This window comes from Rhipicephalus sanguineus, chromosome 1 (assembly GCF_013339695.2).
Source record: "Rhipicephalus sanguineus isolate Rsan-2018 chromosome 1, BIME_Rsan_1.4, whole genome shotgun sequence".
Classification (NCBI taxonomy): Eukaryota; Metazoa; Arthropoda; class Arachnida; order Ixodida; family Ixodidae; genus Rhipicephalus; species Rhipicephalus sanguineus.
The window spans coordinates 230,405,289-230,432,974 of NC_051176.1; the positions used below are offsets into that span (position 1 = coordinate 230,405,289).

At 42.0% G+C, this 27,686-nt stretch overlaps 1 protein-coding gene across 1 annotated transcript; it reads left to right on the forward strand.

Moving 5' to 3' along the window:
• Positions 1-21: 21 nt before the first annotated feature.
• LOC119373997 (putative sodium-coupled neutral amino acid transporter 7) lies at positions 22-27,083 on the forward strand. The gene is made up of 8 exons (XM_037644059.2): positions 22-308; positions 6,302-6,423; positions 11,368-11,566; positions 13,699-13,834; positions 18,909-19,059; positions 22,054-22,316; positions 25,897-26,096; positions 26,848-27,083. The coding sequence occupies exons 1-8, from the start codon at positions 182-184 to the stop codon at positions 27,069-27,071; spliced, it is 1,422 nt and encodes a 473-aa protein (XP_037499987.1). The 5' UTR covers positions 22-181; the 3' UTR covers positions 27,072-27,083.
• The last annotated feature ends 603 nt before the right edge of the window (positions 27,084-27,686 follow it).

Here is a 27,686-nt window from a genome sequence, read left to right on the forward strand (position 1 = left end):
TTAGGAAACAGCTGACGGTGACGCTGGACTTTGGGTTGTCTGGCGCCTTGGCTCCTTAGCATCGCGCTGCTATTGTGCGATGTTGACAATGTGGCTGTCCCTGTAGAGCTCGACAGACGCACTGCTTGCGTTTACACCTTAGTACCTAATTAAGATACGCGCCAATTTGAGTCGCGTTGAGATGTCGGCGTCTCAAGTAGTGCCCGAATACGACGTCAAATTCATTACGACGGAATCATTGGAGGCACCGGTAGTCGGCAACGTGCAAGACGACAGTTCAACTTCTTCCGCATCCAATGGCACTAAAGGTAATTAGCACTCTCGGTTGCTTTCTTCTTATTATTTTTTAAAGCATGCGTCACTTTTGTTACTCGAAGCTCTGTTCGTGAATAGTGTGCAGCAGCGTTTTCTTTATCTCGTTGTTTCAGTGATGTCGTAATACAAAACTGAAGCTGCTGTTTGGTGGGCGTACTGCTGTGATGAGCTTTATCCATGGGTGTCATTGGCGATAGAGAATGCAAACATTTAAGTGCGATTTCAGTTCTAGTAACCCCTGATTGCAACGACTGCCTCTGATATAATGGCCTGTTGGGCGAGTTGGTATTCCATTATCATGAAAACTGCGCAAAAAACGTGAACGAAGGGAGACAAGAACAGCATAAGAGCATCTGATACATGAACAGCTATTATTATTAAGAAATATAAAAGAGGCACTTTAACGTTTGGCTTGGTTTTTTTTCTATGTTACAGTGTTCGACTGCTTTTGGTGCTCTTGTCATGTGCGATGTTCGTATGTCTGGAAGCCGATTCGAAGTGTCATTGTTCTGTTAAGCGCATCGATTAGCCATGTTGGCAAAGAAGCCAGTGCTACTCCACGTGCTTTCCCATTGTTGGTTTTGGTTATCAACGTAATCAAACTAAACTGATAAGGGACAGTCTTGGCTTGACGCTTACTTGTCCAAACGTGCTGGGCAGCAATGTGGATACGGGGATCCCCAATAATGGCACTCGGGTGATAGCATGAGAGGCGATGGCATGAGGCCATACTTAGTGCTTGAGCATGGGACGCCTTCATTTTATTCGACATGTGCGCATTTCTGTGACGAGAAATTCTTTACATTAGCAATGAGTGTCAAAATACGAGCATAAATGCAGGACGTGGCACTTGCCCTAGTTCACTTGATGCTAGTTCTGTGCTGCGTACTGATTGTTTGGTTTTGCAGTAGCAGCATCGGAAGCATACCACTGAGAACCAGGGCTAGTGCCAAAAGAACGCCGTGTCCTGTGACAACCTTCCGCTTCAGATGTCTCGGCATATACTGTGGCAAAGTGTAACTGAAGCTGGTATATAAGAAAAAAGTTACTCTGCTAAATTATTTGCAGTGACTTAGACCTTGGTAACACAACTAATTTTACTTAAGAAGTGGAATGGACCAAGGGGCCTATTTATTCATTAGGCAGAGTGTAATGAAGCCCATGAAAGCAAAGGGGAAATCTTTTTAGTCATAATTGAAGTGTAGTAATTATGACATAAAGGGAAGTGAACTTATGTGGATGAAAAAACAACCTTCCGGCGGGGGGTACCGAATCCACAACATTCTAATTATGCATCTGATATTGAGCTAAGGCGGCAACCGTTACCCTGTCTACATTGTTGGGTATTTCTGTATGTGTAATCTTGGGAGGGCTGGCCATTGCCATTCATAGCCATGGCGAATAATTTAGAACATTCTTTTTTGCGAACTGGCATCATGTAGCAAGCAACACTAACTGGAATTTAAATGTTATAGGTTTGTTCTCCACCAGTGGCAAGATCTTTTCCTCCACGCTAGTTTTTTTCTCTGTATGTCATAATTACTACGCTAAAGACTACAAAAATGCCCCTTTTGTTCTCCCAGGCTTAACCTGTTCGCTTCATTAGAGCTACTTTTAGTCATAGAAACATGCAACAAATTGTAACTGAAGGACATATGTGCGATTACTTGGTTGAATCATAACTAAGGCATAGCTTATTTTTATCAGTATTCAGTGTTTGTACTTTTGTAATGTATTCCCTATCGCACGGTACACACCAACTGACCTTTTTGTGATATGTGCACTTGCTTGTAGGTTGTTGGTAAGATAAACTTGGGAACATTGGTACAAATGTGCTATTCCAGGAGAGATCAAACATGCATGTCCACTTGGTATTTCTATTTGGTCTAATTTTTATTATATATGTTACGTAGGCATACTTAAGCTGCATGGAACTGAAAATTTCATTCGCGGAAAGTATTCCTAGCATGACCAAAAAAAAAAGAGAGAGAGAAATTTACATGTGTGTGTGTGTGTGTGTGTGTGTGTGAGTGAGTGAATGTGGCACCATGGGCATCCTGCTACTGCTTACTGCAGTATTTTCAGACTTTGCATTCACATTCATTCTTACATCCAAATAAAGGCATTTTTTATGCTGTTCCAAAAGAAAAAAAGTGTGAAGGATTGTGCATATGGCCAAACAAAAAATGCTTTAAACATTTTAGCACACTTTCTATTTAATGCAGCAGCTTTAAAACAGTTTCAGATATAAAAGGTTTCCTTTAACCCATATATGCCCAGTGTCCTACATGTAGGACGCTTCTTTGGTGCACTCTAATATCGCTATTTCGTTAGTTGATGACTAGCACCACCTACAGCACATCAAGCAGGTCTCATTCTCAACGTGTGCAAGCCTAGACATTGCTTGCTTTTCATGCTGCCATGTGCCAACCGCTTTCTCTGGGCAAACGTGTGCTTTGTATGAAAGACGTCATGGAGAGGAAGAAGTGCAATGTCGGTGTGCACGTGAAATGCTTCAAGGCTTACCACACCCGCACATAGCACCGGTAATGCCCAGTGCCGTATATGTAGGACGGCTTGAAAAACAGTGTTGTGTTTACCTGGTAGTAAATAAAAAACTTGTGCTTTCTTTTGAGGGTAGAAGTGCACTTTTTGTGAAAAAAAAATTTTTGTCATTTTTTCTGAGTTTGGGCATATATGCATTAAAGCATTTCTACCAAAGACTTCCATTCTATAAATGAAGGAAAAAAGATGACTTTTCTAAGGGCTCGTTTTTCTTTGTTACACACAATGTTAATTGTGTGGGCGAAAGTGGACGAAAAGATAACTTGCCAGCGGCAAGTTATCTTTTCTTCCACTTTACTTTCTTCACATTTATACCCTAATTACTACATATAACATCCTCTATACTGTCGTTGGCATTATTGTCTGTTAGTTCTAATTAATATTGTGTCTAACAAAGAAAAACGAGTCCTTAAAAAAGTCGTCTTCTTTCCTTCATTCATAGTGAGGGTCTCGTTCTGGCAGACTTGATGCCTTCAAGTAGTGTGCGAGGGATTATTGGTCAGCTGCCAGCTCGTAAAAATATCACGTAATACATGATGCCAACAGGCAGAACAAGAGTGTTCCACACTTGCCGCCATGGCTGTGATCGGCGCCGACTAACACTCCTTGGTTTAAATGCACATATATACCCCATAAAGTGGACGGGAGGATGACCGCCGCTGTAGCGCAGTGGTAGAGCATCGTACGCGTTATTCGAAGGTCGCAGGTTCGGTCCCTGTGGGCGGCAAGTTATCTTTTCGTCCACTTTACTTTCTTCACATTTGTATTCTAATTACTCTAAGTAACATCCCCTATACTTTTGTTGGCTTTTGTTAGTTCTAATTAATATTCCATTCTACAAGTAATACAAGAATATAACAAAAATAGCATAGGAAAGAAGTTAATAAATATCGTAAACTCCAATCCGAATAAATGAGATCTTAAATAGCATCTACTTAGGCAAAATATGGGTGCAGTATAGGGGCCCTGCAACACTTTTTCGGCATGGTCAGAAAACGCTGCCGATCAGTAGTAGAGTCTCCCACCAAACATTATAGCACAGCACGCGGCCTGGGATTCACAATAAATTCTCAGTCAGCTGAAAATTGCTTCCTCTTCTCTTGACAAATGATGCTATTTACTCAAAATCACGGTATCATTGACTCGTTTCACGCAAGTGGCGCCGCGGGAGGCCACCACTTGGCGTACTTTCAGTGCGATCGTGCACGCGATTGCACTGTAAGTATGGCGCGCGTTCAAAGAAAAGAAGAAAAAAATTGACCGCGTCTCTGCGTGCTTGAGTCCTCCTCCTCTATGATGAATCGCTGCATCTGGCTCATAGCGTCGCATTTTCAGCACCGCCTAAGGAACACTAGGGTCCTTAGAATTATGTATCTGTGTATTTTCTAGTAAAGGAACACACCACCTAATACTTGCGTATTGATGTTGCGCCACAGATATGCGTAATATTTGCTTTTTGATCGACAGTGTTCACAAGTATGAACAGGCGGACCAAAATATCTGCATTGAAGTATCCCAAGAAAGACCATAGTCTTTAAAAGTGCTCAAGGTCACGAGGCGCGCGTGACATACCTTATTCCCCTGTATCATCCCTCCCTGCTTAGCTTCCAGCGCTTTCGTGGGGACGAGAGAGGAAAGCAATTACAGCGTGCGACAAATCTTTGTAACTCTGCTTGTAAATTCTAAAAATTTTTGCAGCAGTCGGTGAGGCAATTAGCTCCTTTAGTGAAGCAATTCTATGGCCACTTCGAAAAGTGTTGCATGGCCCCTTTAAGTTTCCTCATGTGATATCTGTAAATAGGACAATGTCTGCATATCTTTAGATTAGCATAACTTCTGGATTTCTCATGTTTTTTTTTTTTTCACACTGCCGGGTTTCTGAAAAAACAAAATTGTATTTTTGACTACAGTAAAACCTCGGTGATATGAATCTCGCAGGGTTACCAAAAATATTCGTATCATCCGAAATTCGTATCACCAGAAAACGTAAAATTAGTATGCGACAAAAGAAAGTTGGCATACGTTTTGATTTAGTGTATCTGATGGTCGCAGCGACGTCATGAATGCCTCTGAATGATTGCCAGTAAAGTTTTTAGACGTCAAGGATCATACTTGTACTCGTAGATATACGGTGCATGCGCGCTTGTGTAATTATGAACCAGATGTGTTGTGCCCCGTGACCGCTAGTAGCCCCCTATCTTACTACGCTTTTAGGGGCGAAGCTCCTCTTAGTCTAACCTTGTCACGCGTCCGGCGTAAGGCGTAACCGGCAGTACCTCCCGAACAGTATCTCCCATCACCAATCCTTTGCAAACTGCCCACTACTTCGTCTTTGAAAACATCCCACTATGATCCATCACCGATCCATTACTTCACCGACCATAAAGCCGTTATAATGAAGGGGGAATGGAAGCCACCTCTGCAAACTGCCCACTACTTCGTTTTCGCAAACATCCCACTACGACCCATCACCGATCCATCACTTCACCGACCATAAAGCTGTTATAATAAAGGGGGAACGGAAGCCACGTCTAGCTACCACTTACGATTAATAAAATTTCTTGTATAAATACATACAATGTTTGTCACGTCTTTGAGGATGTACTGGGCTATTGTTTTGATTACTGCTGGGCGAAACCACTGAAGATTTCATGGTGTACTTCGCCCAAGATCTTCATCATTCACCCGTGGATGTGCTGTGAATTTTTTTTTGCGTGACACCATAGTACTGCTGCGAAAGTGGCTTAAGAAGCCCTTTGCACACGATAGATAGAAGCCAAGCTCCTTTGCCAAGACCGTCCACTTCGTCTCTTGGAGTCTTCGTCCACCTTTCATAGGACTTCATAACAGACCCGCAGCCCAAGTTTGTCTTGTTTCATAGAAAGTCTGATTGCGGGGACATGGCTTGCATCGACGTGGCAAACACGTGTTAACACAGTACAAACACGCTGCTGCCTCGAGCACAGGAACACGCGTGAACGCGTCGGAAAAAAAAAACGCGACATCAACGTCATCTGTAATCTAAATGCGAAGGTGCATAAAGGCCTCCAAGGTTCGCGTGCACTATCTCAGAGGCAGTGGCGCACCGTTGATGGTCGCGCAGAGCGCATGCCCGCGCCTGCGCGACGCTGCCGCGTCTTCTGCGACAGTGCGAGCTAACGTACGTTCGTATCAAACGTCGCGGGGTGCAAATCTGTTCGCAACAACCAAACTCCAATACATTGCAGGCTAATGGGCCTTGGCTGGGACCACAGAAAAATTCGTATCACCCTGAAATTCGTACGAGCCGTGATCGTATCACCGAGGTTTTACTGTAGTCTGTACTGTGTGCGTAGAATTAGCCATTGTGATGTGATGATGTGATGATTAGCCATTGTATTGTGATGAGTAGATATCTGATATTTTGCAATGTTTCCTCCAGGTTCTTCCTGGATCTCTGCTGTTTTTCTCATCATCAATGCTGCTCTTGGAGCTGGTTTACTGAATTTCCCACATGCCTTTGACCAAGCTGGAGGCATAGCAGTGGCTCTCTCTGTGCAGGCAGTATGAGTTTTATGAAAAGTGTCAAGTATAGATATATATGCATTTTTTGACACCATACAAAGCTACTGCATTGAAAAGTCATTAATATCCATAGCATACTTACTTCACTGGCTTTCTGTAAAGTCTCGTAAAACATAGTAGTTTAAACAAACTGTTTTTGTATCTTGATGTCCTTTAATTATGTCGTGTTTAGCATTGATGATTAAAAGAAATGTTTCGCTTCACCTTCTAATTTGACATTAGCAGAGATCTTTGTAGCCATATTTCAGTTGACAATTTACACCCCTTTCTTGGTTTTCTTTTTTTTTTTTCACCCGCCCTATGACTTTATTCAGCTCCAAATATTCTCACTTGCCGAAGTTCACTTTTGTTGCCTCTACCTCAATTTATGTGCATGTCTGCCCCCACGTCCGTGTGTTACTGTTGGATATTTCAATAAACGAGTTATTGATTAACTTTCAGAGGTTACACACCTAGCCGAGGCAGTGAATTAATTTTTCTCCTGTTCCCTTCCTGCACCACTCCTATTGATAACGGACCTGCCACAGTGGTCTAGTGGTTATGGCGCTTGACTGCTGACCTGCAGGTCGCGGGATCGATTCCCGGCCACGGCGGCTGCATTTGCAATGGGGGCGAAAATGCTTGAGGCCCGTGTGCTTAGACTTAGGTGCACGCTAAAGAACCCCAGGTAGTCAAAATTTCCGGAGCCCCCCACTATGGCATCTCTCATAATCATTTCGTGGTTTTGGGATGTAAAACCCCACAAATTATTATTAATATTACCTATTGATAACAGAACAAGTTAGCTACGTTACAGTGCCAAGTGCAGCTTTGATACGCATTATATACTGTTTAAAGTATCGGATAACCCTCTCTTTTTAAAATAAATTCATCTGATATTATGTAGATTGCTACCTGGTCACATTGTTTACATTTAAGTGGAAGATTTTAAGGAGTAAAATATAGAAATAACAAAAATCTTCATGAAGGGAGACATGGTGCATTATCCAATTTGGTGCAGCCAAGACACTTATATTTTTGCACACCATAACAGTTTTTTACCTTTTTAATCAATATATTGAAATCAAACAGCAGGAGAGAAATATTTTTATTGCTGTCAGTGTGCTCATTTTCGATGTGTTTGTGCTTTAAGGGAGTATTGTAGGGTAAATCGACCAAAAAACGATTTGTTGATTTCATAATGAAAAAATAATACACACTCTGAGGAGCAAAACCGCACAGTGACGAGCGCGTAGGAGCGCTTGAAGCCATTTAAAAATGGTGCCAAGAACCGCACCTCCTGGCGGATAAGAGTGTTTGTTTACATGTTGTTTTGCATCATTGTTTCTGCATCTGTGTACTTTTAAAGGGACACTAAAGGCAAATATTAAGTCGACGTTGATTGTTGAAATAACAGTCCAGAAACCTTGTAGTGCTACTTTTGTGCCAAGGAAGTGCTTATTTTGAAATAAAATCACGTTTTAATGGTTTGCATCGCGTTAGCGCACTTCAAATCACCCGCCTGAAAGCGGTGTTTCTCACGTGACTTCTGCTGTGCCCAACGTTGCCCACCTTTACTGCGCGGTGGCGTGCACTGCCACCGTGTGCCATTCGGGCATCCGGCAGCATCACATGCATGCAGCATTTTGTCGAATTTTCTGCCAGAGCGACTTTCACGAGCGCGCAAAACACACGCAGCAGTACGCGATACCAAAACTACCACTGAGACGCGACCCCGTGAGCGAAGCAGGGTGCCGGGCGAAGCGCAGTTCGGCGAAAACGGAACCTTTGAACCACGCGTGCTCTTCCCCTTGGCAACGCCAAAGAGCTTCTTTTTTCCATGAATCAAACAGAAACAAACAAGCAGCATTTTATTACGTCTCTTGATGCGCGGAAGGTTCTTTTTTTATTGCAGCTAGTTTGATTACGAGTGATTAATTGTAGTCGAACTCTCTCACATCATCGGGATCATTTCCAAAATGTGCCGCTCGTGGTGCTCATCGTGTGATACATTTAGCTTAATTTCTCGGTAAGTAGGGCAATGCTGTATATAATATTGCCGTTTCAGATGTTGTCATACATTGAGCTTTCACTCTGACATAAATTATTTGCCTTTAGTGTCCATTTAAAAAATAAATATGGCTAGATCTGTTAAACATATCCATTTCCTGCCATTTTCATAAGTTTTGATTGAAAATTTTCCACATGGGATCTTTTGTAGCGTAATCATTGGTTTATATTATGTGCACTTTCCACATGTGTGTTTAAACATAAAAGTGCGTTTTTTTCATGACCACTTTTCTTTAAAATTTTCCAAGCTTGATGTACCTTTTCTGGAAAGCCTAAAACTTTAATTAAACTGTGTGATTTATAATTAAGAAAAACAAGATTAATTGGAAAGTCTTTATTATGGCGCATGACAAGTAAGGACGGTATTTTTTTTTTCTTGTGAGATAAATGTAGAAATTCGTTCTTTTAGCTAGGGATTCATGCCACTACCATGTGGAATTAGTATGCAAAATTTCACGATCATACTGTTGTTTTCTTTTTGAGAAAAGGTACATTTAATTTTACACCCCAGCCAAAATTTGGTGCTGAAATATAAATAAGTAAGAAAGGCTACTGGGTAAAATTTGCACATTGTAAAGGCCAAAAGCTTTCTTATTTGACACGAAAGATTTGACAATAAAATATGGAACAGTTCCTGAAATATAAAGCTGAAACTAAGACGACCTACTTGCCCTACCATACTCATGTTTTATGTCAAGACATATTAGTTGCGGTGTGTAACGTGAAAATTAAAATTTTAGGCTAACCATTGGTGTTTTGGATGCAAGTAAAGCATCAATAATAATTGCTCGGACAGTTCTTAAAAGTTTACATGTCAAAATCCAGAAAGCATCTTGAAAATTGTGATTTGAAAATAAGTTACGAATTTTATTGGAAGTATAGCTTGATGATTAAGAGTATCTGACACAAAATATGCTCTTTTATCAACGTTTCCAGTCTCTCTTAAAGTGCCCTGCAACACTTTTTCAGCATGGTCAGAAAATGCTGCCGATCGGTAGTTGAGGCTCCTGAGAACATGCGAGTCAAACATTATAGCGCAGTGCGTGGCCTGGGATTTACAATAAATTTGCAAAGTCAGCTAAAAAGCGTTTCCTCTTCCCTCGACAAAAAATTATGCTTACGGTGTCACAGGCAGGTTCCACGCCATTGGCTGATTTGAACATGGCGCGCTCGGTAGTTACTGCAGCCGCCGCAAGAGGCCGCAACTCGCCCGCGCGCACGCGTTCGCACTAAAATGACATCACACGTTCGAAGAAGAAAAAAAAATGTGTTCAAGGTCACGAGGCACGCATGAGGTACCTTCTTCCCCCGTGCCATCCCCCCCTGCTTACCTTCCAGCGCTTTCGTCGGGGCGAGAGAAGAGAGAAAGCAATTACAGTGTGCGACATATCTTCGTAACTCTGCTTGTACTAGACTGATTCTAAGAATTTTTGCAGCAGTCGATTCGTGAGGCAGTAAGTTTCTTTACTGAAGCCATTCCATGGCTACTTGGAAAAGTGTTGCAGGGCCCATTTAACGCTTTGCTGTCCGTGGGAAAATAGGCCAATTTTGGGTACTCTAGTAAACAATTTTTCTACTGCCACAGAATATCATTGATACTCTAATATATGATATGAACTTGTAGAACAAGAAATGCGCTTTCTAATGGTATTAGATTTAAGCAAACATTGCTAAAGTATTTTCCGAAAAAAAAAAAAAAACTTTAATAGGAAAATGTTTGACAAAAACGAGAACACTCTGTAAAAAGATCAATGGTGCCTTGCACCAATTGAACAAAAAATAAATTTTGAAATATACATTTTAACCACGAATGCCATATCCATTATCCCTGCAAATATAAGCATTTTATCTAGTCGTTATTTAGATACGAAAGAAAACGTTAGCCCTAGTGGCTATCGTGCCACCGTGCAATGCAGTTACGTGATGCGGCGAAGCACAGGTTTGCGCAGCATGTCTCGCAGAAAACTTTCGTTTCCTGTGTTACTTTTGCTCAAGAGTGTGCATTCATGCATATTTATTAGTTGAGCTGCACATCCAGGCAATTATTTCTCAGGTTAAGAAGACCATGAAGAAATCGATGGCTCCGACGAAACGCCACGTGGCATTATGGAGCGCAATGCCGAGGTCCACTCTGGGTCATTTTCGCGCGCTGAACTCCATAAATTCAGCAGCCGGTGGCAAGTGGTCCCGCCCAAGCGATGTTGATACCTCGCAGATTAGAACTGTGACACGCCAGATATCCGAACGGAGCGTGGCAGCGACAACTCGATTCGGAAATCAAAACGAAAGTTACCGGCAGATACCTGTAGACGTTCCGCGGCTGTTTGACGCACTTTCGCTGTCTGTGCCGCTGCCAACATAAAAAAAAATTCTCAGACTCGCTGGAATCCGCCAAAATTTGCCGTTTCCGAGAGGCAGGGGCGCGCGATGTCGACGCCATGTTTAAGCTACAAGCGCTTGGTCCTCTCGACTTAAGTGGCACTTCAAAGCTCTCTCCGCGGCGGAAAAAATAAACGAATACGGGAAACTGGAAAAATGGCTCCTGTTTTACAAGATGGATGATGTTGGCTGTCCGTAAGCACTCCTAGCGTGGCAGAATTTCAAGTTGAAAACTATCGATAGCGGGTTATCGATGGGTATAGGCGTGGACAGGAAAGTGTTAAATTAACCTATTCAAGAGTTAATACTATGTATATGTATTTGGCAGCAGAAATATTAGTCGGTGACCTCCATGGTATGCAGAAAATCTGTGGCTTTGCAAATTTGTGCACAGGGAACCTTTTGCCCATTGCTGTTTGTGTATGTTTGCTTTCTTTTGGAAAGCAGTGTAGTGCGTATGTGAACTGCACATAAAATGAATTGCCCATGTCACAGGTGCTGCTTCTTTTTGTGGTGGGAGCCCTGCTTGTGCTGGCTTACTGTGCCAGGCAGCATGATTGTGCCACTTACCAAGAAGTGGTGCTGCGTGCATGTGGGCCACATTTCTGGAGCTGTTGCTCACTGGCTGTGGCACTGTACTGCTATGGCACATGCATCACCTTTCTAGTCATTGTAGGGGACTTCTCAGATCGCAGTGAGTACTTCTTCAGCTACACTTCGTAGCCGTAGTGATAAGGGGGGAGCTACTGCAGTGCTCATAGGACGAGGGAATGCGAGGGATTATTGGTCAGCTGCCAGTTTGTAAAAAAAACGCCAGGCCTGCGATGAAACCGCAGCACAGTCACAGCGAAAGCTGGAAGAGCGGCGTTTCTAGAGCCCGTTGTAAGCTATCTTGGGGCTACAATACAAGTAGACTAGAAAGGTACCCACTACGCCATAAATCACAATTTTTGTGAAGTTGGGAAGCACCTACTAAGCCATTATTCGTCATTCTGCGGAGAAGCGAGGCACCAGCTACACGTCTGTAGGGCATTATGTGCACTTTGTTGACGCGACGACTGATGACGATGAAGAATTATGGCTCAGCCCTTTGTAATGGGTTGGGAGCTTTAAACGGCCCACCAGTTATGTAATTTGCATTGGGTGACGCCCGCTCGCTATTTCCCTCTCCCGTCATGCTGTATAACATACGTTGACGTGGGAGAGAGACGGGGGGGGGGGGGGGGGGCAGAACTTACTGAGACCCCGAGGAAATGGATCATGCGCTCATGGGCTTCCTTGGCAACCAATCCAAGTGCACTTGCGAGGAACCCACTACGCTATAAAGCATTGTAATTTTACTGAGACCCCGAGGAAATGGATCTGCGCTTATAGGCTTCCTTGGCAACCGATACAAGTGCACTTGCGAGGAACCCACTATGCTCTAAATCATTCTAATTTTTGAGAAGTAGGGCAGCAGGCACTGTGCCATTTTTCTTCATTTTACGGAGATCCGTGGTACCTGCTAAACGCATGTAAGGCATTGTGCACACTTTGTTGATGCTGTGCTTGATGACGACGAAGAATTATGGCAGAGATCTTTGTAATGGGTTGGAAGCATTTCACAACCTACTCGTTGCGCAATTTGCATTGTGTGACGCCTCGTTACAGAATTCGTGTTGTGCGACGCTTGGTGCTTATTTTACTCTTCTACCACGCTATATTGCATATGCTAATGTGGTTCCTTCCCGACATGAAGCCTGTATAGGACCTTTTTGCAAAGCAGTTTCAAGCACCGGCATGGCTCAGAGGTTGAATACTGGGCTCCCACGCAGAGGGCCCAGGTTCGAACCTCGTTCCATCCTGGAGTTTTTTTCTTATTTCGTTTTTTTTCTTATTTCGATCGATACTGGTTACGGACACCGGCGGCGGCGGCGGCGGCGGACAAATACGGCGCCAAAAACGGCCGGTGAAATGATCTCATAACAGCTTTCGCTGTAAAAGATCACGTGCTACGTGACGCCAAGAGGCAGGAAAAGTGTTCCACACTCGCCGCCATGGCTGCGATCGGCGCTGACTAACACATCTAGATTTAAATCCACATATATACCCTATAAAGTGGACGGGAGGATGACCGCTGCTGTAGCTCAGTGGTAGGGCATCGGACGCGTTATTCGAAGGTCGCAGGTTCGGTCCCTGCCGGCGGCAAGTTATCTTTTCGTCCACTTTACTTTTTTCACATTTATATTCTAATTACTACAAAGAACATCCCCTATACTTTCCTTGGCATTATTGTCTGTTAGTTCTCATTTAATATTGTGTCTAACAAACAAAAACAAGCCCTTAAAAAAGTCACCTTCTTTCCTTCTTTGTTAGCACGTATTTCCCAAACTGAACTTTTATAAAAAAAGCTTTGAACTTGCTCTGACAGTGTTCTTTGTGAACAGAAAATTAAACAAAATACAGAGAGACTAATTATGAGCAATAGTAGAAGCAATCAACTTGGTGCACATGCTGCCCCACCCTGGTTCTGTTCTGGTACAAAAGAATCCCACTGTGTTCTGCTTTGTAAGCTTGTAGTGCAATTCGTTAGTCGAAAATGGGTGATATTTGTGCAGGTAACCAATGGCACATTTAAAACATTCCTTCTGCCTTGTCTAAATGCACTGTTACATAGTGTAGGCACTATATTGTCAAATTTACTTGTTTTTATCATAGAACTCTTGGGAAATTGCATAAACATTTCCTCATGTCACTTTCAATAATTTCCTGCAGTACTCAGCTGTATGAATATTGAAATATCGATGTGAATATTTTAACTAATCTCTTGCAATATTTATCTTTCAGTTTTTGCATCTTTGTACGGGCCAAGTTACTGCATTCACTGGTTTATGCACCGGGACTTCATAATTGTCACCACATCGATTGTTCTCATCCTCCCAATGTGTTTTTCACGGAAGATTGATTTTCTCAAGTACCCCAGGTACTGGGTTCTTCTGAAAGACTTATATAGGCATTACTTCAGGCTACTAGATGTTGGTATTGCTGTAACATAGTTTGATAAAATGCTAAAACTGCTGCTTGGGTGTGTTGGTTCATGATTAAGATAGATTTACCAGCGCAAAAAGACGAAATACTTAAGAAGGAACTCACACACACAGCGTTGAACATACAACTGATTTATTACTTCGAACATTTCTTACATTTCATTTTAGGTTTTAACGTTTTATATCTTATTTATCTTTCTTGTGTGGCTGCCTTGGCTTCTCTGGCTTTAACGTGTTTGAAGCAGCAATTATCCTTTACACCTCTTTCATATATCGGGGGTGTACTTTGTGATTTAAGAATTTTCGACTGCGCTGTTACCTTTGGTTGATTGTCTTTTTCGGCAAGCAGTTGCCGCGTGGTTTTTCATCGCTTCTTTTCATCATGTTATCTTTCTGTTGTTTCAACGTGTGCCTTGAAAAAGGCTTTGCGTTCGAAGTAATAAATTAGTTGTGAGTTCAGCACTGTGTGTGTGTGTGTTCCTTCTTAAGTGTTTCATCTTTTTGCGCTGGTAAATCTATCTTGATAAAATGCATTGCATTTTATGAAAAAGCTACCATTGGACACTCTTCACCAACGGATTGCCTGCATATAAATTATTGCCCAGAGTGTTACATCATAGTTGGTTTTTGAGTTTTATTTAGGTAGTACTAGAAGGTGAGCATGGAGTTTGGAATAATGAAGACCACTCTTAAGGGGGGATGCGGGACTGAATAGTCAACTTTTGAACTGCTGCACTAACTTTGATGAAAATTTTGGGGAGGTCTTATCTGCTTGTTATTAAAACATATTCCAAATTTCAGCACTTTAGCAGGAATGCAAAAAAACCTATGGTTGTTATGACCAATCATGTATGCCAACTTAAAAAAACTATCATTTCAAAAATAATGAAAATGTACTAATTGTTTATCATTAGATGCTTTCTAGATGGTTTGAAGTGCAGGATAAGGCCAGTCATATTTTTTATCAAGTTTTTGTAAAAATGTCGCGACTCTAAAAGCGAAGACAATTTTTTTCGTTGTCACTGCATGTCAGACATCTGAATTTTATCTTGTGTTATAAAATACTTGGGGATCAGAAAAGTACTTTATCTTGTTCCTGACAAAATTTCGGTCTAGAAACAACCTTGTAAGCATTGGCAAAGCAGTTTGGAAATGATAGTTTTCCTAACAGGCTCATTCTTTCCAAAAGTGCAAACTGAGAAAAATGAGTTCAAATATTTCACAGCAAGCTGTATACAGTGAAACCTCGGTGATACTATCACAGCTCATATGAATTTCGGGGTGATACGAATTTTTCGTTGGTCCCGGCCAAGGCCCATTGGCCTGCAATGTAATGGAGTACGGTTGTTGCGGACCGATTTTCAGCCAGCGACGTTTGATACGAACGTACGCTACCGCCCAGGTACGAAGAGGTGCTGTCTGCGCTGTCACGGAAGACGCGCCAAGCACGTGTGAGCGCGGGAACGCAAGCGTGGGCATGCGCGCCGCACCGCCAAATCGTCAGAATCACGGTGTCAGAAAAACGCTTTTCTTACGGCCAGAATAAACCTTCAGAAACGCGTCATTGCCTCCGACATTGTGTGCGTAAATCTTTGGGGCTCTTATGTGCCTCCGTGTGCCTTCGCGTTTAGATTACAGAGGACATTAGCGCCATGCTTTTTTTTTTCTAACACGTCGACATGGGCTGCTGTCGTTGTACTGTGTTTGCACGTGCCTGCCTCTTGCATCAGATATCCTATGAAAGGTGCACGAGGACCGAAAGAAGGTGAGGACGGTATTGGCGAAGGAGTCAGGCCTCACAACGTCAACATGCGCGACCGTTTAGGTTGTACTTGTGCGGGCACGGCCGTAAATCTCCCAAAAAACATCCCCAACACCTCCGCAATAACAAAATCATAACACAGGACCGTGGTTTTCTAATTTTGTGACCTTGATCCATCGCGTCAAAGCGCTTCTTTCGCTGCAGTACTGCGGTGTCATGCAAACAAGCATACTAAAATCACAACACACCTTGTTTATTAATTAAATACGCGCGTACGGGCCGTATATTTACGAGTGCTGGTATGATTGCCGACATCTCAAAACTTAACTGACAATCATTCAGGGTTTTTCTTTTGTCGCATGCTAATTTTTCATGCTTTCTGGTGATACGAATTTAGGATGATACGAATATTTTCTGTGGTCCCGTGAGATTTGTATCACCGAGGTTTCACTGTATTTTGATGGTCAAAATAAATTAATCAAAGTGACCTGCTGCATAAGTAGGGCCTTCATCAACATAACGCTGTTCTGTGACAATTGCATCCAATTGTCTTCATTTTGTCGTAGCTTTCGAGCTGTGATTGTGTTGGTCACAACACGTGTTGGTCACAAAACGCACCACTCGCTGATCGCAACGAACTCTCAGGAGAAAGAACAGATAAGCCGCGTAACACACAAACACAGCATGAGTAATCAGAATTGATGCGAAACCAGCTGGGGATGGTCACGTGATATGTTTCCACCAATTAGAGCTTCGGTTCCAGTCTACCAGCGACTCTGCTTTCGCCACCGTTAAAAATACGCATTTTTAATTAATTTGTTTGTCCTCTAGTTTACTCTCAACAGAAGGTCTTCCACGACTAAAAGGCGCGAAAAGCAAACGTTCTAACATGTGGGCATTCGCTTCGTGTTTGGCTTCTTGCCCGCTTTGCAGCCGTGTCTTCAAAAGGACGTTTCGGACACTCTTTCGACAGCAAATGCGTGCCACCGTCTTGTGAAAAGAATTCATTTTATTCTTTTCTGCTGCACAGATAACAACCAAACTTGGTGAGCATGTTCATTAATGAACCTTCAATTCAAAATAACTCAAATTTGAAAATGCATATTTTTCACAAAAATAGTTTTTTTAGCCTGGCATCCCCCCTTAAGAAGGGTCTATTAGTGCACTGTCCAAGTGGCAACACTCAGGAGATGCCTACACAAATTCCATGTGCATTTGTCCAAGTTCTACTTTGTTTCTTTACATATGTTTAAACTAACTTTAGCCCTCATTGCTTTGTTCAACTGGTTGGTCACATTAGTCTGGTACTAATGATTGTTCCTGTAAGGCTTGACATAGGTATAAATTGGAAATTGAAGGAGGACATTAAACATAAAAGAAAGACATCTGGTTCATTTACGTTAACTTATACTATAGACAATAATAGTACCTTAATGTTACTGGGGCAACCATAGGAAATTGGCTTCTTCCTTATGCTGGGAGGTGTCTCTGGGCGTAGGGGGTTCACCATAGTGTAAGGTGGCTTTTCAAAATATTGCATGCTAAATGTTTTTCTTTTTTCCTAAGCGTGCTACACATACAACCTGTTAATATAGCAGTATGCTGCATGGCTACAGCAGGTAGGCCTAAACGTTGTAGCACTCGTGTTGCTGTGGCTGCATAAAACACTTTTGGTTGGATTTTAAGGTCTCCCACCAGGATTTGGTATTCCCCAGTGAAAAGCGCATCATGTAGATCACGCTGTGGCCATGAAATGACTGCAGCTTGGGAACGCAGCTGAAATTTCAAATGAAAGCTTGCTCATCCTCGTTCTTACAGGGGCCCTGCAACACTTCAACACAACCAGAAAACGTTGATCTGTAGTCAAGGCTTCCGTGAACATGTGAGCCAAGTACTGTAGGGCTACTGCAGCAGAGATTTTACAAGCTTTGTGTCAAAAACAGCATAAAATCTCTTACTACTCATTTGCGATAGTGTCACCAACTACGTAGCAAACAGGTAGGTATTATAGATATTAGCTGATTTTATGAATGGTGCACCGCGCCAGTGGAGGATCTCGTATGTTACATGCCACGTTGTGTATCTCCACCTCGCAAGCAACCTGCAGCACTGCTAAAGCTGTAAGGTGTAAGCCAGCCACATGGGTGCGCAGCATAATGTAGGTAGTTCCAGACGTACTACCTTACAGCGACATGTCATACATTAATCCCACTTTGCATTGATAAGTTGTACTATATGTTTATTAATTAATATGAAGGAAATTAGCAATAAGCATGATTATGCAGCAACCAGCAATCGCCCGTAGAGACGCAACCATCCACTTCGATTTGAACTCTCACTTGCTTCTTGCCCATTTCCCTAACAGCCCAAAAGTTATCTACCATCGTATTGTCATCTCGTGCTGAGAACACTCATTAGGTATGTTTTGTCATGATCGAGATAAGCTGTCACTGCTGCTGATGCTAAACACCAGGAATTTGAGAATGGCTTTTGGAAGTGTTGCAAAATAGTCATGAATACGTTGCTGTCAAAGTGTCGGGACAGTAATTTAAAGCAAATACAAGTGTCTGTTGAAAACATTTGAGCCGCACGGTGCATGACTTGATAAATTCGAGGTGGAAGGCACATGCTTCGAGCCGATCATGGCTTGACTTCAGTAAATTATCCAATGCAGGGGAGGTACTGCGCATTCCAGAATGAGATGGAAGTAACTGGCTGTGCAGTTTGGTTCCTAACTGCCACGAACTGATGGCAGTAATAAATTTTTATTAGAAAACCCCCTTAGTATTGCACAGTCTTTGCGAATGACTTCAAAAGGTTCTTTATTGTTTTAAGCATCTCGGAGAACAAACAGTAATGTCATATTGAAACAATACAATAATGTTGTAGCTGTAGAGCTTTTAAATGACCTGGACTGGTGGTTATATGGTTTTCTTGGTTCTTAATGTGTACTTTAAATAAGATGTAGCAATGATTTGAATTACCCCTAGTAAGTATCGTAACAAAAAAAAAAAACAAACTGAAGAAATGCATGAGGGACAGCCATGTATTAGTTCAAAAATATGGGCAAGCTCTGATCATATTTGTCTGTTATGGCATTTTAGATGCTAAACTTAAATGTAAAATAATCACCTTTCTGCCATTTGTGTTCAGATTAACCAGCCTGCTTATCTAGAATAGCAGTCTGTTATTACCCCAATTATAGTGGTTAATTTTACTCGGTGCATTCTGTGATACTTTTATTGCAGTATGTTCGGTGTGCTTGCTGCCCTTTATCTGGTTCTGCTGGTCGTGGTGCAATACTTTGTTGGGGACTGGAAGTCGCCTGGCACCAGAAGCTCTCCCAACACTCTGGAGGATGTCTTGACTGCTGTTCCAGTAGTATGCTTTGGCTATCAGGCAAGTCAACCACTTCCTGATGCTCTTGGTTTATGGACTGTCATATTTAGAACCTTGCTTGATTTAAGATGTCTCTTTTTTTTTTTCTATTGTCATGCTTCTATTTTCATGACATCAGTGCTCGTCTTTTATTTTTGTCTTCCTTTTCTGTTTTTACAAGCCTCTGCTCACAGTTACACTGGTACATTCCAGAAGTGAAATTTATTAATTAAGCCAATGAATAAACTTTTTAATGTTTCTAACTCTTTCGTGAACATGAGATATTTTTTCTGGTCAAATTGTTAAGTTTATAGTATATCATGCCTAGGGGACATTGCCAAAGTGTAGTGACAGTGAATAACAAAACACTGCCTGAAATATGAGTTCGCAAACTCTATTCGGTGAACACACTAGGAATACTCGGGTCTCAATGATAGCACCAAGCACAGTCATTGGTCATCGAGTCTAATCGGCTTGAGTTCATCCACTGTTTACGCGTCACTGCTAGGTGATGTGTAAATAGTGAACAGCCTCTTGCTTCTACTTTCTTACAAAGGAGAAGTAAGGGGTCCTTTTCACACCAGGAGAGTGAAGCAGAGCATTCCTTTCAAGCTGGGTGTTTTAGCTGTAGTGATCTTGAGATATCTGGAGGCTGGCACTATAACTTTTTACGATAAGGTGTAAAAAATGCATGGAGTTGACATTGCAGCAAGGAAAAATCTAATCTTTATCAATATATTGAGTTATCAGAGTTCAAGTTAACGAGGTTTACTGTAGTGTGTACTTGTATTCCTGCCATCTGACCAATAAACTGAATGGTTGCTTTATTGTGTGTTCTGCCCTATCACCTTCTTTTTCTTAGTTTTGTGCAGTAAAAAAGAATTTCCCTGCTTGGAAAAATTACCAGGTCTTAAGGGCACAGGGTAGGCACATGTATTTTAAGGCTTCTTTAAGACCCCCTTTTTTTAGAAACTGCTATAGGTAAAGCGTTCGGGTTTGTTTCACTTTCCGTGCGGTGATTCGGAATGAGGACAAAGCTTACTTGCTGAAGTGCTCGCACAAGTGCTCCCGGTCTAATTTCTGTTAGTAGCCAAAGTGTGTCGATTTCCAATTGTACTGCGCTTTCTAAACAGTTTCTTTGGTTTGTCAACAAAAGAATATCTTTTGCTGCTGCAACAAAATTGACATAGGCACAACTAAACTCATAATAAATGCACAGAATCCAGTCTCCATGTGGGTCTCACACACACGAGGCAAGCGGACTCGGTAAGTGCCACGCGTGTTAATAAAAAAACTGCACCATGTGCCTTTAAATAGCCAGAACACTTTTTTATAAACCTGCTAAGCCCAGAGGAACTACCAGTTTCGATTTTTCAAACGTTCACTTGAGGCAGAAAGCTCAGGTTGTGCAAGGTCTGAGAAAAAGGGGCTTGACTGCTCGTCAGTTGGTCTCGAAAACCTGGTCCTTTTGGCTCAATCAAAACGTGCAAAAATCTGCGGGGCACTGGATATTGTTAAAGGGGTACTGATACCTTTTTTCGAAGGCGAGTTTACTCTGCCATAGAAATCTCCTGTATCAAAGACTGCTCTGAGCAAGTGTGAAGATCAGCAAATGCTGATAAGATATTTTAGTTTGATATTAAAGTCAAATTTTCCATGGCGCACCCACCGACATTGACATTAGCTTGACATCAGGCTACGGTGCTAATTCTGGTGACTTCACACAGCCGTCTGGCTAGTTGTGATGACGTCAGGTACCAAAACTTCCAAGATGGCCACTTGTGCGTCACCAAAACATTCAAAATGGCCGCTTGTGCGTCATCAACAGAGCCACGGTGCGGAGCGACCGTGGAAACGTCACTATGTATTGTGCCAGCACGTGACGAGAAGCTCATACCGTGTTGTGACGTCAGGGTACAGTAGGAACCGAAACTAGCTTTTAAAAACATACTGTAATTGCTTTTTCAGGGTGCACTCGCACTTAGCACTACCTTTTCTAGTCTCTTGAGGGCTTGGCCTTTCATTTGACGTAAAAAAACTGAAAATTTTCTTGTCAGTACCCCTTTAAAAGAAGGCCTTATATTTCCAAACAAGCAAAAAACCAAATTTCGATTTTTCTTTTTTATTTTACCCTGCACTGTGTCCTTAAATTTTCCCATATCAGGCATTCCTATTCTTTGGTCCCCTGAGAAACATAACAATTGGGTTCCACAGTTGCTTTTTTCATCTGCTTGCTTTATTAGCCCAGCAGCTATGGAGCTTGGTCATCACAATTTCTTTGTTTAGGTAAATAAGTGACATTAAGGTGTCTAAAATGTAAAGATTGTAAGCTCTAAAAGTGTATGAGCAAAAGGTAAATTAATATCAACCCCTTAAAGTGGTGTTGAAACAGGCCCTTCATTCTATCCGCAAGTAAACTGATATTCTCATTACATGAGAACAAAACTGGTAATCATCTGTGTACCAAAAGCATGCCGTGATTACAGTGTCATTTAATGCGTTTTCACATTTTGAATTTTCCGTGCCATCTACGAATTGAACAACACTGGTACTGTGCATGAACCCACTTCTGCAGAAGGGGCATTATTACATACTCATTAAAAAGAGTCCAAATACAGTTTATCCAGCAAGTCACTTATTTGAGTATTTGCCTACAAACTGCGGGGATCCGAAGCTACCTGCGCTCTCCTCAACCATATTCAGGATTGTTCTTCAAGAGATGCCTCTAATAAAAAAAACTAGTTTTTTTAACTGCTTTCAAGATGTTGCTGCAAACTTGGGAACTTCATGCGAGCTTGGAAATTGGTGCCTACACCCATTGATTTCATGCGGTCTAGAGCGCACATTTAAGATTCACAACTTTTTTTTATGTTGGTTACAACTTACAAGTTCAAAAGCCTGGTATGTGTTATGGTAATTGATGTTACAAAACTGGTCTAATAAGGCCAGGTAGCAAATTGCATTGTGTCATTACATAGGTACCATGTTGCCCTCCCCCATCTTTATTTTCCACAGTGCCACGTGAGTTCTGTGCCTATCTACTCATGCCTTGAAGACCGGAGACTATCTACATTTGCCAAGGCAGTGCTGAGTGCCACCCTTTTGACGGCCTTGCTATACACTGTGGCAGGGGTGTTTGGCTACCTGACATTTGGTCAGGGTGTGGCTAGTGACATACTGGAGCTCTATGATGCACGTCAGCCGCTAGTATTGGTGGGAATCTTGGCCATGGCACTCAAGATCATCACTACATACCCCATCCTTACCTTCTGTGGCAGGTTAGCCCGTTTTTTCAGTATTTTGTGAAAATGCTATACGCGGTGCAATTGTTCTAACTTGGCACTTTGTTTCTCTTCTGCTAATGCTGAAGAAAAAAGTGGCAGGCATATTTTGTCTGTGCCATGTGTGTGTATGTGTGTGTGTTTGGTTACGTAGCATGTTCATTGACAGCTAATGACGGGCAGAATCATTACTAGAAAATGGGTTATTAGTAAAATGTGTTAGAAAGAGGAGAAAGATACTGTAGCATGCAATAGTTAGTAATTTTAGTTATGAACTTACGAACTGTATGCTTCGTCTTGGAGAGCCGATGAAAGCATGGAATATCGTGCAATGGAACATGCACATGCACATAACTGTTTTCAAGAAGCCTGCCTTGTCTGTGCCAATGTGTCCCAAAAGCTTATCATTGCTTGGATGTTTCCACTGCATTGATGCAGTTGTTCGAGGCATAAATGGCACTTTTCATTTGGCAACAAATGGCAATACAGGCTGTTTACTGCCTTCTCATTATGCATGCAACTTTTTGTTGTGTTGACTAAAGTTTGAGTGACTATTCACTTTCACCAATAAAGGGGTATTTTTATGAGCATGGAATCGCTCAAAGTAAGAAAATGGATCTTGGGTGATTAACGGGGCTGTTTCGTATCTGTAGCAAATAAGTCAGTCTGTGCGCATGAGTACACTATACTCATGTGCATGAGAACATCAATACAGATGTGTTTGGCATTTCAGTACCTTGATCATCTGACCTCGTGACATGCAAAGCATGGAAATAACTCGTGTAGAAGTCCAAGATGGCGGCACCCATGAATCCTAAATAAAGCTGTCTACAGAACAAGGAGATTGATGTCACTGACTGACATGTTCTCAGTATAGGCGTTTCTCTATGTGGCTGGGTATGATGATGATGCAGCGAGCAAGCATCCGACGTTTCCACCAATAGCGAGCATCCCGGTATGAAATTACCGTATAAACGCGTGTAAGGGCCGCACTTTTTTTTCAAGAAATGAGGGCCAATTTTCAGGGTGCGGCCCAAACACGCGACATTTTTTTTTTAAGTAAAAACGCACCAGTTAGCGAACGAAGAGCGTTTATTGCAGTATGCGACATTTCTTGCGACATGCGTGCTCAATCGTCGTCACTCGGCGAGTCGTCAGACTTGATGTCCGAGATGAGATGGTGTGCTGCGAAGCGCCGTCACCCCACAAGCAGTCATCTTCCGTGCCATCCAAGCTGTTAAGATATCCCGGCGACTTTAAAACTTCGGGACACAATGTCCGTCGACACCGAGCTCCACGCAGATAGGTTCCACCCAAGTACAGTCGCCAAGGCTAGTCCCTTCACATGCAGCATGTCCGTTGTGAGTGCAAGATCATCATTCCGCACTTCAGTCACATAGCGGAGCAAGTCTTCTTCCAAATCGGGAAACTTGCACCGCTCTCCTCGGAAAGCGCGCTTCGTGCTGTTGGTGTTTCGCAAGGCTTCTTTTTGAGCACACCAACGTCGAACACACTTCTCGTCAACGTCGAATTTTCTGCCGGCGGCACGTTTCCCATGCTCGAGAGCATACTCGATCACCTTCAACTTCTAGCCAGCAGTGTAGCTATTCAGGTACTTGCCCATCTTGCCAAATGTGAACGCCGTGTAGAAAACAAGCTAGCACGAAGGTCATCGAACAGTGCAGAAAACTACAGCAAATGGCTGGCTGAACTGCACAAACCGAACAACACGAACGCCATGCCAAAGTTGGTGATGCTAATGCCGATACGGATAGCGCCGATATCGCGTTTGTATAGAGATGTGAGAAGCTAAAGATAAAATCCTGCTTTAACCTTTAGTTGGCGGGTCTATGAATACTAATAAAAAAGTTAAAATTTTTAGCCCACTTCACGAACATCTTAACACGAATAAAATCCAAAATATATATATACATACTCTGGTGACGATGATGATGATCGCGTTTCCTTGCGCCATCTATCGACTACGCCTAGAAGCTTACGCGCGCGCGCATTTTGAATACGTATTGGTTGAGGAAAGTGTGGGTGCGGCCCTTACGCGGATTTTTTTTTTTTGTAGAATACGCACTTCAAAAAAACGGGGTGCGGCCCTTACACGGGTGCGGCCCTTACACGCGTTTATACGGTAGTGAGAAGCAATCATGTTTCATCATCATGGTGTGTTCAAAAAATAAAATGTCTTGCCTTCGTAGTTCAAGAAATTCACTGACAATTATTTATTTATTTACTTGTTACAAATACCTACAGCGGCCGAATTGATCATTATCGTAGGGGTTAATTACACACATAATGTTGTAATAAATAGTCACAAAATTATCATTCATGTTGGTTCAACTTTAAATGATTTCTAATTTTTTTTGTTGAAGGTATATTTGATTCTCTGTGAATATTGTTAACCTCCCCATTTCGTTTTATTAATTTTCACACTACTGTTTATGATATTTGAATTGGATCTGCAAACACAATTGTGATATTTGTGCACTTCTGTGAAAGTGTCCTTATTTTTTAGCATGTTTACTGAAGAGCAACAGCATCGAGCATTGTTGCCAAATTGTCTCCTGATGAAATGGGAGTTCTTTGTCATTAAGGGAATTGTACAAAAGCAATTGTGGAATTTTGAAACTTCACCTTGGTTGACATTTTGAACCCAGGAGTTTCAAAATGAATTGGAAGACCCAAAAAATACTTCACATTAAAATAAGACTAGTCTGCCACGTTTGTCAATATTTTTGCGCAGTATTACCCTAGCAAAATGAACTGCTGAAGAAACATTTGTTTTTGCATTTTCTTTATTTACGAAGTCTTGCCAGAAATGGCAGTTTTTATGTAATAAATGTTTATATTCGGACATTGCATGGTTCACTGAATATAGCTGACCAAGGCCACTGGAATTTTAATTTTTGCTGGCAGGTAAAATTTCTTTTATGGAAACCTATTTCAGCATCCTGTTTCCTTGTTTTACAAAAAATTGTTGATTTTGGCCCCTTTCGCTCTCATCTGAAAATCGACTGCTGTTACTGCCAACTGGTTCAAACTTTATATGGGCTTTTCCACAACCCTTTCTTGTAGTGAAGTTTCCAGAGTTAACCATTCTCTTTTATAAGTAGTGCGTGTACAAGAGGCAGCACTTGCAAAAGCTGTAGACCCGCCTTAGTGGCTGTCATTTTCTGCTGCAGGCCACAAGGCGGCATGTTCAGTGCCCAGTTACAGTGGCCATATTTCAATAGGCCTTGTGCTGGGCGAACGCTGATCCTCCTTCAGTAGGAGATGGTAAGTGGAAAAGTGCTTAGATGTGCGTATATTGAGGTGCACCATCCCCAACCTCGCGGGGTCAAAGTAATCCGGAGCTCTCTACCACACAATCCCGCGTAGCCATCCCGCATATCCTTGTTGCAACTCTGAGACGTTAACCCTGTGTTAAAATCTAAAACTGTACACACTGGTTGCAGTAACCAGTTTTTTGTTCATTATTTTTAAATATGGTGTGCTTCGTCATGAATGCCGATTGAGAGATTTTCCACTATTTGGCTAATATCTGTCTCTTGTGCACTGTTCACAGGACAGCAGTGGATGACCTTTACGGGCAGTTTCGGGGCCTTGACGAGGATGCTAAACGCAAGCGTGAGCTGTTTCGACGGATAACAATTGTGTCGATCTGGTTTTGCACCACAGTTGTCCTGGCCTGTTTGGTGCCAAACATCAGCATTGTCATCCGTATCATTGGCTCCCTTGCTGCTACCTTCATTTTTGTCTTTCCTGGTATGTGTGTACAATGCGTTATCTTGTGCACTTGTTTCAATGTTCAGAAAGTTTTGCATCTCGATTCCGAAGGTTCTGTACTTTTAACAGTATTGCCCAGTAGAATCTAGATGATATGAATTCCTGCATTGCTCGCAAAATATTAGTATAATTCCGAATTCATGTGCTCTAAAACAAGCCCAGTTGTATATGAACATTGAAGACAAACTTTATTAGGTTCACCTTCTTCCATACAAATAGCCCATAGTAACCTATCTTTGCACTTTTCTGCTCTCTGATAAGCTCATCAATAGCAAGGGCTCCTGGTGCCTACAGTGTATAAAACAGATTTCCAGTATTCTTTTTTTTTTTTTAGCGGAATGTCCAGCTAAATATGTTTTCTCTTAATATAGGTTAAACTCCATGAAAAAAAGTGCCTCTGCTTATCATAACTGTAGCAAAACCTGTTGAGGAAAGGATGAGTTTGCTGTGAATGGGGGCCCCTTGAAATTCGTTAGTGGTGTGGTTCATTAAGTTTACACAATGGGATATGTCTTAGTTGAAAAGCATAAGCCGTAGGGCTTCTCCATCAATTGTAGCGAAAAACTGAAAGCACTGCAGTATGGGCATGCAGATTTATGTATGCATAAAAATATGGAGTGTCATTTGGTGGTAAAACAAAGAATTTCCATCATTTTGGTTGTTTAGTGTTGCATGGCATTACTTTTCAATCCTGTACTCAAACGGTGTCCTACTTTTTCTTTTCACTTAGGTTTGTGCCTGTTGTTCGTCTCCGTGAAACTGGACAACTATTACTATTTTGCCAAGACCAAGTGGAAGCTGGCAATAGCTGTGCTTTGCGTGGCACTGGGCACGTTTGTTTTTGGCCAAGTACTCACCATGTCGATAATGGACGCTGCGTCAGGTCATGAGCGGGCTGCAGACGTTCAGCTCTGCACAGTGCCCAAGATGGTTCGCTTATATTCCTATTTCTAGTAGACGGTCCAGTTCGAATGGCTGGGAACTGTGGGCACTTGAAAAGCACAACAGGAAGTCAAAGATGATGGATGCATGTTACTGTTTTATTGTATGGCTTTCTGTTTTGTGCTTCCTATATAATGCAGCCACTTGGGCTAACGTCAGGCCTTAGGTAATGCTGTGAAGTGAGTAATGCTCAATGGAATTTTGTTGAATGCATATAGTAGTACTACATGCTTTGTTGTGGTCATTACAAATGTGTATACTAGTCTATGTACGTATTCATATGTACCTTTCTAGGGATATGGCTGCTTTATGTCTGACTGTGTGATAGTCTGCTCGACGTAGTTCTAACAATGATGCTTATTTACTCATGTTACATGATGGAATGCTCTTTTAGTCTTGTTACGGATTTATTTACTTGTCACTGGTGATTGCCTTGATATTTTATTTTTTAGATTTTACTTAATGACACAGCCTTTAGTGACGTTGATATTTAGTTTGTACTAAAAATGTATAATTTGGCACCATCCCACATGTCTGAGATACTGGTAGTACAGGGGTGCAGAAAGGTACGCACTGTGGGTACAAAGCTTTTTTGCTCCTATTCCCCTCAGTGCCTTTTCAGCAGCC